Below are 17,280 nucleotides of genomic sequence, written 5' to 3' on the forward strand. Positions count from 1 at the left end.
TCTCTCTCTCTCTCTCTCTCTCTCTCTCTCTCTCACTCACCACTATCTCTCTCTCTCTCTCTCTCTCTCTCTCTCTCTCTCTCTCTCTCTCTCTCTTTTTCTCTCTCCTCTCTCTTTTTCTCTCTCCTCTCTCTCTCTCTCTCTCTCTCTCTCTCTCTCTCTCTCTCTCTCTCTCTTTTTCTCTTTTTCTCTCTCCTCTCTCTCTCCTCTCTCTCTCTCCTCTCTCTCACTCTCTCCTCTCTCTCACTCTCTCTCTCTCCTCTCTCTCACTCTCTTGCTCGCTCTGTCTCTCGCTCGCTCGCTCCTGCCTAACTGGTACTAATGTCTAACTCTATACCTCTTCTTCCACTCGCTCCCCTCAACCGCCGCCCCCTGCTTTGCTTTATGCTCAAAAGATGGCACACCCGGTAAAATTGATACTGGTAAGATTGTGTGTGTTCTGCGTCTGTCGGGGACAGTCAACTGCTCGACTGGCCCCCCTCCCTCCTGTCTGTCCTCTTTTCCGTGTTGTCTAAACACCAACGTTCCCCCCCGCTGGCCATCTGTGGAACTCTGCATGAATGGACTGTCTGCATGGTCCTTCTGTCCCCTACTAAACACCTTACTGTTAGTGTCCCCTGGAAGTCCCTTTCCAGAGGTTGTTAATCAACCTTTAGGTACTGATTTGTAGACCTCATACTTAACTTAACCGATAGTGCACTACTACATCATTCTGACCTATTTAGTATGGTATATCTGGTAGGTCTGCATGTTTGACCAACATGGTGATAATTATTGATTACTGACGACAGACCGGGTTAGATAGCTATCAGCAGTCTACACAGCACACCATAACACCTCTTCTCTCCCGCACGTTGTACACAACTCATTTTGTTATCCTCCTTACTCGTTATTCTTTACATTTTGTACTGTTTATTAGTGATTTGCGAAGGGAAAGGACCCTGTGATGTGCGTGTAAAGGTTAATGTTGCATGCAGTGAAACTCGCACAGTCTCTGTCTGTGTGTGAGTGGTCTGAGTTAGGGGTCAGAGGTCGCTGAGGATTAGTCTTGCCTGCCTCTCAAGGTGATCGTCTCCCTCTTGGTTTTCTACTTTTAGTCCCCGGTATCTACATGTACTCTTATTATTATCTACATGTCACTGAGACTTTCTAGACCCAAAGTGTATTTGTTTAAAGAAAGGGCTGTCCCCTATCCTGTTGTGTAATGCGGTTGTTCTAGAATCTAGTGCAACGTTTTCTGACTAAGGAGGACCTCGCCTATCAAACATCTTCCGCCCACATTCTATCAAAGAGCTTGTGAAGACTGTCTGATAATAGGAGTTATTATTGGCGAAGGTGTTCCTTAATCTAGGGCCAAGTTCCAGCTGTGTAGCGTTTGTGTGTCTGTACTTGGTGAAAATTAGAGGCTGGGTGGAAAAAATGTAAAGCTGCTTCTTTATTTTTTTACACATTTGAACACCCCAATCAGTTTCTCAGCGTCAGTCTGTGTTGTCCTAGCTTTTAGGAACATTACTTGGTTGGATTGCAAGTATGACAATACTAGAGACATTTTATTTGGGATTTTGCAAATTAATATCTTACATTGTGTATAATATGCACAATTTGACATACTCCAAAGCAAGGTGTGTTGGGTCATGATGTTGCTAGTTGCATTAGACAAACCTTTCTCAGATCCAATGCATGTTTGATGGAGCCCTTGAGGGAGAAGGTGTTCTTTGTGGGAATCTGTAGAAATATTATGTTTGTTTCTCCCTATATCTGTGTTTCAGAACACTCTCTCCTCTCAGTCAGGTCTTTTGTCACCATCTGTTTATAGTCGTTTCTTTCAGTGTTGTGTTTTGTGTTGTGGTGAACTGTGGTGCACAGCTGCCTGGATACAGTATCATTTGTAATGTAGTGTCTTCAACTCTCTCACTAACTCCCTGTGTTTGTCCATCTCTCCCTGTGTTTGTCCATCTCTCCCTGTGTTTGTCCATCTCTCCCTGTGTGTTGTTGTTGTCTCCAGGTCGTGTGCGTACGAGGAGAACAAGCTCCGGCAGTGCTGTCGGAGCCAGCGCTACTGTGACTGACAGCAGGGGTCGCAGCCGAGCCAAAATGGTGTCCCAGTCCCAGCGTGAGTACACACACACACACACACACACACACACACACACACACACACACACACACACACACACTGTCAGCAAAATGTCTCCCTCACTGCACACTGTCTGAACTCAGGGAAGCCAGTCCACATTTTCATCTCCAATCTCTTTCATGTAAACCCTCAGTATGACGTTTAACCTGCCTGCTGTGAGGTCATACTAGGTTCCCCTTCAGTTTCTCTCGTCAGTCTGTGTGATGTTTTACCTCATAAACGTAGCATCCTGAAGGGACTTGGAGCCACTGTTATTTACTGCACCCTTTCACAAGATGTATTTGTGTCGTGTGTGTGGTTTTTCTCTCTTTGCGTCTGTGAAGCCTTGATGAGGGGCTTCAATGATTATTGCACGTGTAACATGACATGCACAGTTAACATCTGGCCCAGTGCATGCTGGGTAAACACTACTTCCTGTCACATTGACCGTTTAATTTTCATGCCCTGTTCTGCCGCTCGCTACCATAACAACCACAGGATCCAGATCTGCTAACCCCATTGGGGGTGGTAAGGCCCGAACTTCATCCAATCAGAGTAAAGCGTCCAGTCCTTAGTCCCGCCCCTTCCTCCTCTGCAGATCTCTGCATGTCAATCAACTCATTCTTTTAGTTTTTAGACTCATAATGTCATACCAGCATGCTCCATTCAACTCAAGTGTCTGTATTATAATTCCTTATTTTATAGTCTCACAAGCTGTTTGGAGTTTGCGTTGTCTAATACGTGGTTCCTTCCGTATTGCCTTATTATCTTAAATTGTTGATTGTTACATTTCGTCGTTAATATTGGTTGTTGTCCAATGTCGTTAATATTGGTTGTTGTCTATGTCCTCTGAACTGTTTTCGTTGTTGTTGTAATCACTGGTTTGTTTTCCCAAAGCCCAGTTACACCCTGGATTCAACCCCATCTTGTTTGTTAGCTGTTTGTCTGTCTCTATTTATCTCATCAAAGCTGAAATCCCATATCTATGTTATCCACCTAGTAGGATATACAGAGAATGTCATTGTCCCATTATCTCAAGTGTTGGTTAGACATTCTGTGGTTATTCCCCTCAGAATCACCAACCCACTCTAAACACACAGAGACACTGTATGTGCCCAGTTGGTGTGTGGCGCTAGCAAAGCCAAGGTCGTGGGTTCAATTCTCACTGGGATCACATACACTTATTATGCACTCAATGTACTAGAAGTCGCTTTAGATAAGTGTCTGCTAAGTGTTATTACTACAATAAAAGCAACATATGCAATTAGAAACATTGAAGTAATTAAATATTTCCCCAAAAAGAGGGAGAGAGTATGAGGGAATTCAGCTTTGAGCCGTGACAGAACCTTCCCAGCATGCCATGGAGAGGTGCGTCACTTGCTGTGACCCATCATATCTTCTCTGAAAGAGTGTAACGTCTTACTCTAAGACTGTGGGTCCTGTGTGTTATCCTTCCTGCAGCTGGCAGTCGCTCCAGTTCCCCTGGCAAGCTGCTGGGCCACTCGTCTGGGTACGGGAGGATCAGCAGGCCCCCATCAGCCTCCAGAACCCCTGCAGACAAGAGGAGCAAGGTCCCCCGCAGCCAGGGCTGCAGTAGAGATTCCTCGCCCAACAGACTGGGCCTAGGTAAGGGACATTTACATGACATCACAATATCTGCATCATGCAAGTAAACACAACATAGAGCATGCATGCACTCTATACACTAGGAAAAATACATTTGTCATTTGCTAGCAACGCACTTAGTAACTAAGTAACTGCTTTATTAAACAGTGCATAGTATAACTGACACACCGGATGCACGTAAATACAGTGGGGAGAACAATTATTTGATACACTGCCGATTTTGCAGGTTTTCCTACTTACAAAGCATGTAGAGGTCTGTAATTTTATCATAGGTACACTTCAACTGTGAGAGACGGAATCTAAAACAAAAATCCAGAAAATCACATTGTATGATTTTTAAGTAATTCATTTGCATTTTATCGCATGACATAAGTATTTGATACATCAGAAAAGCAGAACTTAATATTTGGTACAGAAACCTTTGTTTGCAATTACATAGATCATACGTTTCCTGTAGGTCTTGACCAGGTTTGCACACACTGCAGCAGGGATTTTGGCCCACTCCTCCATACAGACCTTCTCCAGATCCTTCAGGTTTCGGGGCTGTCGCTGGGCAATACGGACTTTCAGCTCCCTCCAAAGATTTTCTATTGGGTTCAGGTCTGGAGACTGGCTAGGCCACTCCAGGACCTTGAGATGCTTCTTACGGAGCCACTCCTTAGTTGCCCTGGCTGTGTGTTTCGGGTCGTTGTCATGCAGGAAGACCCAGCCACGACCCATCTTCAATGCTCTTACTGAGGGAAGGAGGTTGTTGGCCAAGATCTCGCGATACATGGCCCCATCCATCCTCCCCTCAATACGGTGCACTCGTCCTGTCCCCTTTGCAGAAAAGCATCCCCAAAGAATGATGTTTCAACCTCCATGCTTCACGGTTGGGATGGTGTTCTTGGGGTTGTACTCATCCTTCTTCTTCCTCCAAACACGGCGAGTGGAGTTTAGACCAAAAAGCTCTATTTTTGTCTCATCAGACCACATGACCTTCTCCCATTCCTCCTCTGGATCATCCAGATGGTCATTGGCAAACTTCAGACGGGCCTGGACATGCGCTGGCTTGAGCAGGGGGACCTTGCGTGCGCTGCAGGATTTTAATCCATGACGGCGTAGTGTGTTACTAATGGTTTTCTTTGAGACTGTGGTCCCAGCTCTCTTCAGGTCATTGACCAGGTCCTGCCGTGTAGTTCTGGGCTGATCCCTCACCTTCCTCATGATCATTGATGCCCCACGAGGTGAGATCTTGCACGGAGCCCCAGACCGAGGGTGATTGACCGTCATCTTGAACTTCTTCCATTTTCTAATAATTGCGCCAACAGTTGTTGCCTTCTCACCAAGCTGCTTGCCTATTGTCCTGTAGCCCATCCCAGCCTTGTGCAGGTCTACAATTTTATCCCTGATATCCTTACACAGCTCTCTGGTCTTGGCCATTGTGGAGAGGTTGGAGTTTGTTTGATTGAGTGTGTGGACAGGTGTCTTTTATACAGGTAACGAGTTCAAACAGGTGCAGTTAATACGGGTAATGAGTGGAGAACAGGAGGGCTTCTTAAAGAAAAACTAACAGGTCTGTGAGAGACGGAATTCTTACTGGTTGGTAGGTGATCAAATACTTATGTCATGCAATAAAATGCAAATAAACTATTTAAAAATCATACAATGTGATTTTCTGGGTTTTTGTTTTAGATTCCGTCTCTCACAGTTGAAGTGTACCTATGATAAAAATGACAGACCTCTACATGCTTTGTAAGTAGGAAAACCTGCAAAATCGGCAGTGTATCAAATACTTGTTCTCCCCACTGTAGCATACAGCACATGCTGATAAATAATACCACACTGATGAGGGCCATGTATGTGTCAAAACATACCGATATGCCCAACGTCGTCATTACACACTCCCATCTATCTAGTGATAAACGTAGATACAGTACAACAAGTCTGTCCTTTTGAAGCTCAGATATACATGGTCTTGGTTTCCTGTTCATAAACACAAAACAAGGAAACACAATGAACACAAAAGATAAGTCTTGAAAGCAATGGACCTTTTGCACTCAAATACTGGATGATAATGCTGAATGGCAAAGAACTGAATGGCAAAAGGCAAGGAGGGTGAATGGGAAGAGCTTGTCTTTCAGCTTCTACAGACTATAACTGTCTCTCAGGGTTAGCAGCTAAGTAGAACTGTGTTGTTTTGGTAGAGGTCTCTCATCTTGGTAGTATTTCTATCTTCCAGGCATGTCACATCATTGGGGTGGTACCTCTTTCAGGAAAGTGGATGAGCCTCTGTAGGGCTAGTCTGGTCATCAGCAGCCCAGCTTATGTCCTTCCAGTCAGTCTGAGTCGCTGGCTCTTCTCTGACTCTGTCCTATCGCTGTGATTGATTGGTCTGTGTATTTCTTAAATGCCAGGACTGACCAACCAGCTCTCTCCATCTTGGCTTGCTATCAGTGTGCTGTCTGAGGTCACCCTCTTGTCTGTCAGTCTGTTGTAAATAATACCATCATCTCTGAGTTGGGAACGGTGCCTTTTTTACATCTGTCCATGGATGAGATTTAAAAATGATGGATACACAAAATTAACAATTACATGTAATGAAAGTTTCCCATTGATATGTAGTTGGTTTTCTTCTTGTCTTTTTTCATCATTTGTTTTGTCTTTTTATTATAACAATAACTGAATATAACGGTTTGTCTTTAATTTCCTTTGGTGATATTACCATATATTTCTATACCCTCTTAAATTTTTCTTTTTTTTTTCTTTCTGTTTTTCTTTTGTATGTTAACTCTGTATATCTGTTGTAAGCTACGGTCATACCAATCATATTTTCACAGACAACCTTGTGAAATAAGAAAAACATTTAAAAACTGACTTGCGCTAACGTAGGTGTCTAAAATCTAACCTGATGTCCAGCGTACTCCAACCCACCACCACGCTCCAGAGTCCTCCTACCCCTCTCCCCCCAGTCCCCAACCCCAGCCCCAACCCAGGCCTCACCTCACTAACCCCAAACCTGTGTTCTACCGTCCTACTGACAGCCAGGCTGTGTGGTAAAGCTCTTGTTCCTGGTACTCCTCTCTCCTCCTACAACACGCTAGCAAGGAGCCGTATCCCCCGGCCCAGCATGAGTCAGGGCTGCAGCAGGGACACATCTAGGGAAAGCAGCCGAGACACCAGCCCTGCTCGGGGCTTCAAGCCTCTTGGTGAGTACCACGACCAACCGGACACCAGGAGGCCTCTTGGAAGCAGCAAGGCCCACTAGTACACACCCCTCAGTCTCTTAGTCCCCCTCCTCTAGACCCCTACTCTCTGTCCCAGCCTCTCTCTACACCCCAGGACATCTAGATAGAAGATCCCCCTCTAGAACGAATGGGTATAGACCTCTTCTTTTGCCTGTTCTGATCTAGTCTGCATGCACTAACCCTCTCAAAGGTTCAGGAATATAATCACTGCACTGTCTTCTGTCTGTCTTGTTGGGAATGCTCCAAATGTTATCCTATATCAGTATGTTTCTGTGTCTTTGTATGTGTAATAAATTACCATCAAAATGTAAAGATCACAAAAATCTCTGGATGTTCAAGATTCTGTTTGAACTTTTTGCTCCAATGACTTATGTACGATAACTTATTCGGCACATCTCATAATAAATCCACATCAAGAGGCAGAGAAAAAAGGCAGTGACTACAGTAAACATTGTACTGTATGCATCATCGTATTCAATGTCCATAGCTGACCTGCTTCTCCGCTCTTTCCTGTGCTGCTGTCATATCACAGGAAATGACACAACTTTGTCACTGTTTTGTCATGGGGGACAGAGGGGGAAAAAAGCAACAAAATAGTGGGACAAAGTGTGAAACCCCCCCCTACCCTATGATTGTTGTAGATGTGGGCAGCAGGTAGCCTAGCAGTTAGAGCGTTGGGCCAGTAACTGAAAGGTTGCTAGTTTGAATCCCCGAGCTGACTAGATTAAATCTGCCCTTGAGCAAGGCACTTAACCATAATTGCTCCAGGGTAGCCGTCAATAATGGCTGATCCCTGGCCGTGACCCCACTCTCCGAAGGTGTCTCAGTGGGAGTGGGATATGCAAAAAACACACTTGCATTTTACAACACACACACGTACATGTGTGAAACAGGACAAATATAAGCACCCCCTGTTTGGCTGGTTGGTCATAGCCATAGTAGATGAATGCAGCGAGGCGCTGAGCCTTAGTCGTCTACAGAGGACGGTATCTGTCGTGTATGTGTCACTAACGCCCCGGGTGTCACCCACCTGTCCTGTCCCTTGCAGCCTCCCGACGTACCTCCCGCTCTACCAGCGCCTTATCCACAGCTGACCCCCACAGCCAGTCAGGTGACCTGCATGCCCCACCTCTTTCCCCGTCCCCCATATTAGCGACAATGCCAGCATGTGTCCATACGTTGTACTGTGAGGGCTGTGCCCACCCTGCTGTGCCCACCCTGAGGCAACATTTATTCAAACTTTTGAAGCTTGTAATGGTCTTTACTTTTCATTGAGGAGAAGATTTGTCATATTATGTGTTGTGATCATCTGCTTCAATATGATGTTTTGTGATTTTATTTTACAAAGCTTGTGTTGTCTCATACTGCATAATCATGATATCCCCATCCATATGATTTTCTCCTTGTTAGTGACTTTTTGGATGTTGTATAATGTATTTGTACTTCAGTGTATTAAGTATCTCATATCAGATTTGTTTTATTTTCCCGTCTGCAAGTGTCAGCTTATTTTTTCTTCATTTTTCATGAGGTGTTTCAAACAAGCACCAGTCATTCTGTGGTGATTTCTGTTGGTGGTTGGCACCTCTTCATCTTTATTTCAGCATTCTTTTTTTTTCATTTATCAGTCAAGCTTTTTGGCGTTTTCGTTTTCAAGCTTTTTGGTGTTTCAGTTTCAAGCTTTTTGGTGTTTTCATGCCAAACTCTTTAATTTCTTTACCCCGCAAACCCCATCATGTCTTACATGGGATTTGATTACCATATTCTGAGGTAAGTCCCTGTCATCCATTCCAATGGCTTTCTCCTCTGTTTCCTCTCTCACCCCTCTACCCTCTCTTTCCCCCCAGACCGATTTGGTTTGATCCACCAGGCCCGCATTTCTGCCTCGGTGAACGCCATGAGAGTCCTCAACACTGGCACTGAGGTGGAGGCTGCTGTGGCTGATGCACTGGTAAGTCACCAATCAACTCTTGCCAGTTCTGAAGACATCACTACCGTTTGTCTCAAGGTAGAGTGACAGTTAGTCAGCCCCTCATTTACAGAATGTTAGTTAATGGCCGAGGGATTGATGTGGAAGCTGTATGCAGTGTTTGGATTTTTGCTGTCGGCCTTATTCAATCTAATGATTCCCAGGGGTTTTTGCCTGTTTAGCATTTGACAGAAAATAACTTCATTAAGAAGTCAAATGTAATGACATGACATTATCAAGAGTGCTCGCGTTTGTTTGTGTATGACTATCAGAATATATATGGGGGATAAACTTAGACAGCAAGTAATTCAACATTGCTAATGTGTAGAGAAATTCATAAAAAAATGTATTGTCTTACTCCCAAGCAGGACAGCACTCATGTTTTCCCTTCTTGACAGTTTACACCCCCATTTAAAATATACCTATTTTCTTCTTCCTCCTTGGTTGTCTGTATCTTCAGCTATTAGGAGACTCCAGAAATAAGGTAATTGTCCAATTTGTGTACAGTTTGTTGATTAGTGAATAGAATGAATATAATTTACAAAGATCATACAGGCAACATTTTATCACTAAATGTTACCGTTAGGCCAAAAGCTTAACCTGCAGATTTGATTTATTATTCAATTAAATCTCCCATATTATGATTAACAGTATGCATTCTTATAACATAATTTAATAATCTCATTGCATGTCCATATCAATCATGATAAATCAAGAGTTGGAACAAATTGCATCGCTATACCTCATTCATTGCGAATGGCAACCTAATAGAAATGGTGCATCGTAGCTCATCAAATCCTACATCATGGCTGAGTTTGAGTGACCAAGCTTTTCCTACAGAGTTTTAGTCTGTCTGTCCCACTTCGCTCCTGGTCCTATGACCTATGAACTCACCATTAACCCATCCCTCCCCATTCCCTTCCCAACAGCGGAAGCCTATGAGGCGGCGCTATGAGTCTCCTGGTATCTATTCTGATGATGATGCTAACAGCGATGCGTCCAGCGCCTGCTCGGAACGCTCGTACGGCTCCCGGAACGGAGGTATGTGGTCCTGTGTTACTCAGTTGGTAAGAACATCGCACTAGCAACACAAAGGTAGTAGGTTCAATTCCCACTAGATTTACATATTGTGATGTCACGAGAGGCTACACAGCTTTCAGCGGGATTGCTCAAGTAGTGCAAGGAGACCAGGTTCAACCAAAACAAGGATTTTATTAAAGGTCTTGGGAAACTAACGAAAGTATAACACAATTCTGTTCTCTGGTGGCTCTTTAAGGGTTAACAGTTCAGGGATGTCTCTTCCACATCCAAAATCATAACTCTCCCTCGCTCAAATAACTTTTCCCCAGTCTTACTGTATTCCACGTTGCAGCTAGTGGCCAACCCAGCAAAACGTCCTTCCAAATGTCCCACACGTATTTCCACAGGTGCATATATCCAAAGGTGAGTATTTCCCAAAGGTAAGTATCTCCAAATCCTTATATTCCTCATGGAAGTGGACGTGCAGCACTCTTGTCCTCCAGAGAGCCCAGCTTGGAGATTGTGTCTCTTCACCCCCCACACACTCCCTCAGTGTGTCTCTTCCCTTCCCAAACCTTCAGCTCATCAGCTCCTGATTTGTTTCAGCTGCGTGGGAAGATTGGCCATAGAGGGGTGGAGTTCCCGACCATACCAGCAGATGGAGCCATAGCTGTCTGGGTTTGCAGCCACCTCAGGGGGATGTAACGTCCCTCCAGGACACAGCCTCTCGTGACATCACACATCCCCCTCCTCGGGACCGACGTCCTCGTCGGGTAAAGGCAGCGAAGAAGGCATCACGCCGGGAGAGGGCGTCCGCATTGCCGTGGTGCTTGCCAGCCTGCTCTCTCTTCAACTCCTCCACCTCTAGGACCAGGGACTCAGCCTCCTGTTGTCTCTCCTTGAGTTTCTTACTGAACGCATCAGCCTTGGTTTTAGCAGAGTTTAGCTTCTGTTGAGCAGCTTTCAGTTCCTTCTCTCTCTCTGCCTCCGCATTCTTCATCTTGTTCTCCAACACCTTGTACTTCTCCTCTGCCTTCTTCTGGACCTCCTTACTACTGCGCAGGGTCTCCTCACACTCCTCGATGGTCCTGCGCAGCCTCTCCAGTTCCTCCGGTTGCTTAGGGAAGGAGCTCTGTTGGAGTTTAGCCTGGAGGATATCTAACTCTTCTGTCTTCATGTCTAACTGTTGCTTTAACAAACGATACCTCTCAGCGGTCCCCTTCAGACCAGACAGTTCTTTGTCCAGATTCTGTAGCTCCGTCTCTGTGTCGGTCTGGGCACCTGCCATCCCTATCAGAGCCCGGGCGGGAGCGAGTAACTCGGAGGATTGCACCGGAGCCTTCCCAGGATGAGTCTTGCCTCTCCGTTTCCGAGGTACTCGGGTTATCCTCTCCTGAGACTCTCTCCAGAGTGGGTAAAAGGCTGGGCAGTCTCGTCCAATTAGGACAGGGACGGGGAGGGAATCAACCACCCCCCGCCGTCGTGTGTATGGTTCCCCGTGTGCTGGTCATTGTAAGTTCAGTAATGGGGTATTCTCTGGTGTCCCCATGGACACAGGAAACTGGGAGGACTTTCCCCGGGGTCAGACACGTTGGGCCCACCAAATCCCCTTACGCACCAGGGTGGCCCGGCTACCAGAATCCAGTAAGGCCTCCACATCATGGTGATTCACAGTTACCGGGCAGGTGGGGGTCGATCTGGGCCGCCATCTACGACTCCCAAGAGCGAGGCAAAACGGTGTGTGGGTGCTGAGCTGGAGGACTCCGCAGTGGGCATAGGTTCATCGGCTGGTTTCCCACACTGCCAGGAGATATGTCCCATCTCCCCACACCGGTAACACTGTCGAGTTTCCCCCCTCCTGGTGTACTCTTCTTGGACCCGCCTGGTTTCTGGCTCCCCCTGGAGCCGGGATAAGTCCTGACGTGGCTGGGTTCGAGACCTTGGGGTCCTTTGGACGGGTTCTTCCCATTTGTGGTGGGGCCGCCCTCCTGGGGTCTTTTCGGGAAGCATTCAGCATCTCCGCTGTGGCCTGGTACTTTTCCACAGCTTCCACGGTCAGATCAGCCGTGGTCAAGGCCTGTTGACTGATGAACCGTTTTGCCTCATAAGGCAGGGCGCGTAGGTAACGATCCACCACAACGGCCTCCACCACCGCCGCTGCTGTATTCCTCTGCGGATCCAGCCATTTCCTTGCGATTCGGACAAGTTCATGCATCTGCGCCCGAGGAGGTTGGTCTGGTTGGAAGGTCCAACTGTGAAAGCGCTGGGCCATACCAAACTTTGTGAGTCCATATCTGCTGAGGATCTCAGCCTTCAGGGCATCATAGTCAGTAACCTGGTCAGGGCCCAGGTCCCGGACAGCATTCAGCGCTTCCCCGGTTAGAAAGGGGGCTAACAGACCAACCCACTGTTGCTTGGGCCAGGCTTCCCTAGTGGCCGTGGCCTCAAATGCATGCAGGTATGCCTCAATGTCATCGGTAGCTCCCATCTTAGATATAAAGTCACTTGCCTTTATTGGGCGGGTATTTTGGACCACCCTCTGTCTCTGCAACTGCAATTCCTCTGCCTTCAGAAGGTTGGCTTTCTTTTGCTCCTCCAAGAGAGCCACGTTTGCTTGCATCTGGGCTTGCTGGCCAGCAACAAGGGCTTTCAATATGTCCTCCATTTCAGTCGGCGGGGAGCCTACGGCCAACTTGGAAAACTGGGTGATCAAACCTTCGGTATCCTCCTCTGACATGCACTATTAACGCTTGAGCGTGCCTGTATTCTCCACCACCTGTGATGTCACGAGAGGCTACACAGCTTTCAGCGGGATTGCTCAAGTAGTGCAAGGAGACCAGGTTCAACCAAAACAAGGATTTTATTAAAGGTCTTGGGAAACTAACGAAAGTATAACACAATTCTGTTCTCTGGTGGCTCTTTAAGGGTTAACAGTTCAGGGATGTCTCTTCCACATCCAAAATCATAACTCTCCCTCGCTCAAATAACTTTTCCCCAGTCTTACTGTATTCCACGTTGCAGCTAGTGGCCAACCCAGCAAAACGTCCTTCCAAATGTCCCACACGTATTTCCACAGGTGCATATATCCAAAGGTGAGTATTTCCCAAAGGTAAGTATCTCCAAATCCTTATATTCCTCATGGAAGTGGACGTGCAGCACTCTTGTCCTCCAGAGAGCCCAGCTTGGAGATTGTGTCTCTTCACCCCCCACACACTCCCTCAGTGTGTCTCTTCCCTTCCCAAACCTTCAGCTCATCAGCTCCTGATTTGTTTCAGCTGCGTGGGAAGATTGGCCATAGAGGGGTGGAGTTCCCGACCATACCAGCAGATGGAGCCATAGCTGTCTGGGTTTGCAGCCACCTCAGGGGGATGTAACGTCCCTCCAGGACACAGCCTCTCGTGACATCACAATATATACTAAAATGTACGCACTCACTTTGGATAAAAGCGTCTGCTAAATGGTATATATTATTATCATTATCTAGGTATCCCTCACTACCTACGTCAGACAGAGGATGTGGCGGAGGTACTCAACCACTGTGCCAGCTCCAACTGGTCTGAGAGGAAGGAGGGACTGCTGGGACTGCAGAACCTGCTCAAGAGTCAAAGAATACTCAGGTCAGCCCAGGGCAGGGGGGGTGGACCTTTTACAAAGGAATCTATAAGGATAAAGTAAAGGTTTGTCTTTAGAAGGTAGAGTTTGGAGAAGGTAGAGTTTGTGTTTAGACTGTTGTGCCAGCTGTGTTCTTTCATATTTCATGGTCATTTCCTTTTTGAAAACTTCCACCAACTTTTAAAGAGGCCAGCATATCAAGAGTCCTGCAGGGTGTTTCTTTTTATAGCTTTACTTAATTGAGGGAGAAATGACTTTGTGAGCAGCCTGCAGGTATAAATCCGCCCGTCAGATGGTGCAGTTAAAAATGAATTTCAGACAAAGCAGTTTGTCTGCTATCTGTGAGTTTCCCTGTCAGGCCTCCAGCGGTTTACGTCAAGCCTCGCTGTCTGTTATGTGTGTCTATGTTTATTAATGTGTTCCGGCGGATGCTGTTGTGTGTTGCAGCCGAGTGGAGCTGAAGAGACTATGTGAAATCTTCACCAGGATGTTCGCAGATCCACACAGCAAGGTAGGTGACAGGATGTTCAGCTGTGTTGTTTGAACGTTTCATATCAATACAATGATACACTCATAACTTTTACTTTTGAAATTCAAAAACCAATTGCTTAGCAGTGATTTGTCTGAAAACTAATTGAGTGTGTTTTGTTGCATGGCCTGCTTTGGTGTGGATGTTAACAACAGCGAGTAAGTGTGTGTTTTTATTCTCTCAAATATCTACTATGCTATATACTATTATATTGCCTGTGTTATTACTTATAAAGATGCTATGTTTTCAGGTGTTGATGGTAACGCTGTGTGTGTGTGTGTGTGTTCCTCAGGTGTTCAGTATGTTTCTAGAGACTCTGGTAGACTTTATCCTGGTGCACAGAGAGGACCTGCAGGACTGGCTGTTCGTCCTGCTCACCCAGCTACTGAAGAAGATGGGAGCTGACCTGCTGGGATCCGTACAGGCCAAGGTCCAGAAGGCTCTGGACATCACCAGGTATGGACTTCTAAATCCCCCCTCCGATAACATCTCTAACCATTTTCACACTATCATGCCGACCCAAACCAAACTGTGTTGACTTGGATATTTTATTTTTTATACAGTCCTTTTCAGCACTGTTCCAGCAACTTTGGTGGATTAGTAACTAGGCCAGCTCATTACAGCTGGTTTTGGCTCAGTCATGTGAAAATACCATTTTGAGTGTAATTTCGCTCATTCAATTTAGTAACTAATATTGTTTTCTATTTTGTTCTCCTCAGGGAGTCTTTTCCGTTTGATCAGCAGTTTAACATCCTGATGAGGTTCATTGTGGACCAGACACAGACACCCAACCTCAAGGTACAGTATGCAGAGAATGTCACATAACTAGATTATTCTCTGTTTGTTTTGGGGGTTGGCTCTGGGTCTAAGAATTTATGATTTCAAATACCAGTAATCTACAGTACAATGGTGATATTGTCAAACATTTTAAAAGTAAACTTGCTGAACGCTAAATGCCTGTGTGTATCATGAAGCTAAACCATGTGTGTATTGTGAAGCTAAACCATGTGTGTATCGTGAAGCTAAACCATGTGTGTATCGTGAAGCTAAACCATGTGTGTATCGTGAAGCTAAACCATGTGTGTATCACACAGGTGAAGGTGGCCATCCTGAAGTACATAGAGTCACTGGGAAGACAGATGGATCCTACAGACTTTGTCAACTCCAGTGAAACTCGACTGGCTGTATCTCGCATTATTACGTGGACCACAGAACCCAAGAGCTCTGACGTCAGGAAGGTATGTCTCAGTGGGAAGTAGGAACTACTACTTACTGTAGGTATCTGCTGCAATAGGTCCTGTAGTCCCTATGGTCTGCTCAATAAGGACTAGCTGAACCACATGCTGTCTAGGCAGATTGCGATGCTAATACTTTATTGTTAATAGTACAGCAGCTGGATTAGCCTACTTCCTCAATCAAATTCAGTTTGAACTGTTTTTAGGATATATTCACTTGGATTAAGTCTGTTATCATTTGCTGTTAAATCTTAGCAAACTCAGAAACCATCCTTTAGAGGAAATGCATTCAATAGTTTTTCAATGTTATCCATATTACGATCTAATTATGTACTGTAGCTATCTATCCACTGGGTTTTACCTCCTTTGAATTACTACAGATTTTCTGTTTGTATTTGTTGATGTTCTAAACGGTTGTCAACGATGCCATGTGCCACCAGGAATGACCTTGGGTTAACAGACTCTATCTCCCTGTGCTGTGGCTGGACGTGTATACTGTTGGGCTGTTTGTTTTTCCCACTACTAGTTCCAAATTAAGTCCTCAACTAGCTAGTTTTTTAACCCAGTAGGGTACTAAAAACGGTAGACTAAAAATTATCTTTGATGGGAGGGGGAAATAAATAATTTTTTCATGCTTTTTATTGTTTTATAATAGAAACAAACTTTATATACCTCAACTGCATCCCACAGGAGGACCCGGCTTACAGCTATAACCATGTCTAGGTTTATAGTAGTGTACTACTATAAACATCTGCTTTCCTTTGTCAAAACTACAATACCCATAATTCTACCCCCCTGCCACTGTGCCCCAGACCCTTCATAACTGGGTGGTGGAGGAGCTATCAGGCAGGTCCGGTACTGCAGCCTTACTGTCCCAGCAGGCCGGGGAGGGGCACCTGGAAGAGAGGTGTAAGCAGGTAGTGCCTCATCAACCAATCACTGTCCAACACCAAGCACGCACCGCCCGCCGAGCCACACCGACACCTAACTGCCTCAACGAGTGGGAAACGATCTCAAGTGTGGCCTTGCCTCTCCACCTCACCTTTACGCTCTCTAGCCCTTTCTATCGCTCGCTCTAACCTACATTAGCTATTCCTTGCGACTTTGATTGCAGATAAATGGACTGGTTTGAGAGTGAAAATACTTTTGTTGGCCAACAAAACACTACTACAACACAACACAGTATTTATGTAAGGATTATGAGAATGGATTGTTGCTTTGTTTTTTCGAAGTGAGAGTTCTACCGACTGATGTCATTGCTAAATAACAATGTGAAAACTTGAATGCTGTTTTTCCCTCTTCTGTTCTGTGTACCTAACACATCTTGTCTGTTTTGAACCACATTAACGCCCTCTCCATATGCATGCTAACATGGTAGTTTGTAGTAGAATGAATGACTTGATTTAACATTGTGTTTATTAAGGGAATGTCTCAGTCCTTGTTAGATGCAATATATTACCTGCCAGAAGTTAGATTTTCAGAATGTAATATTTTGTTTTAAAAGCATGATGTCTCTTACCACAAACATATAATGGACTATATTAAAGCTATAGTTGCAAAAACTTGTTTGATAATGTGATCAACGGTTTTTCTGTACTGTTTTAGTCAGTATATAACACTACTCACTGTGTACATCCAAGTCTCTCCACTGGTAGGGGTACCTGACAAACTGACATAGCTCCTAGTGGAGCAAAGGGCTTCACTGTAGGAGTACATAAATACATAACCCACTATTGACTATTATGTCTGTACCCTATGTCCCAGAGGCATTCCACCTAACACACGGTTTACTGTACCTGTCCCCTCTGTCCTCCAGGCATCCCACCTAACACACTGTTTACTGTTCGTCTGTCCTCTGCCCCCCAGGCGACCCATAACCCACTATTGACTACTGTATGTCCCTCTGTCCTCTGCGACGCATAACCCACTATTGACTACTGTATGTACCT

At 45.4% G+C, this 17,280-nt stretch overlaps 1 protein-coding gene across 15 annotated transcripts in view; it reads left to right on the forward strand.

Moving 5' to 3' along the window:
* Nucleotides 1-17,280, forward strand: part of clasp1a (cytoplasmic linker associated protein 1a) — a 102,713-nt gene that overhangs the window by 72,281 nt on the left and 13,152 nt on the right. For 3 of the 15 annotated variants that reach the window (XM_045206685.1, XM_045206686.1, XM_045206687.1), the window contains exons 19-34: nucleotides 396-422; nucleotides 2,006-2,113; nucleotides 2,615-2,671; nucleotides 3,578-3,742; nucleotides 6,766-6,930; nucleotides 8,018-8,080; nucleotides 8,814-8,917; nucleotides 9,396-9,419; nucleotides 9,865-9,976; nucleotides 13,440-13,572; nucleotides 14,015-14,078; nucleotides 14,252-14,254; nucleotides 14,389-14,552; nucleotides 14,816-14,894; nucleotides 15,191-15,334; nucleotides 16,144-16,248. In XM_045206685.1, the coding sequence (XP_045062620.1) occupies nucleotides 396-422; nucleotides 2,006-2,113; nucleotides 2,615-2,671; nucleotides 3,578-3,742; nucleotides 6,766-6,930; nucleotides 8,018-8,080; nucleotides 8,814-8,917; nucleotides 9,396-9,419; nucleotides 9,865-9,976; nucleotides 13,440-13,572; nucleotides 14,015-14,078; nucleotides 14,252-14,254; nucleotides 14,389-14,552; nucleotides 14,816-14,894; nucleotides 15,191-15,334; nucleotides 16,144-16,248 (1,517 nt within the window). The remainder of the gene's footprint in view (nucleotides 1-395; nucleotides 423-2,005; nucleotides 2,114-2,614; nucleotides 2,672-3,577; nucleotides 3,743-6,765; nucleotides 6,931-8,017; nucleotides 8,081-8,813; nucleotides 8,918-9,395; nucleotides 9,420-9,864; nucleotides 9,977-13,439; nucleotides 13,573-14,014; nucleotides 14,079-14,251; nucleotides 14,255-14,388; nucleotides 14,553-14,815; nucleotides 14,895-15,190; nucleotides 15,335-16,143; nucleotides 16,249-17,280) is intronic. The other 12 variants (XM_041844735.2, XM_041844737.2, XM_041844733.2 and 9 more) reach the window with 9 other exon arrangements.

This window comes from Coregonus clupeaformis, chromosome 23 (assembly GCF_020615455.1).
Source record: "Coregonus clupeaformis isolate EN_2021a chromosome 23, ASM2061545v1, whole genome shotgun sequence".
Lineage (NCBI taxonomy): Eukaryota > Metazoa > Chordata > Actinopteri > Salmoniformes > Salmonidae > Coregonus > Coregonus clupeaformis.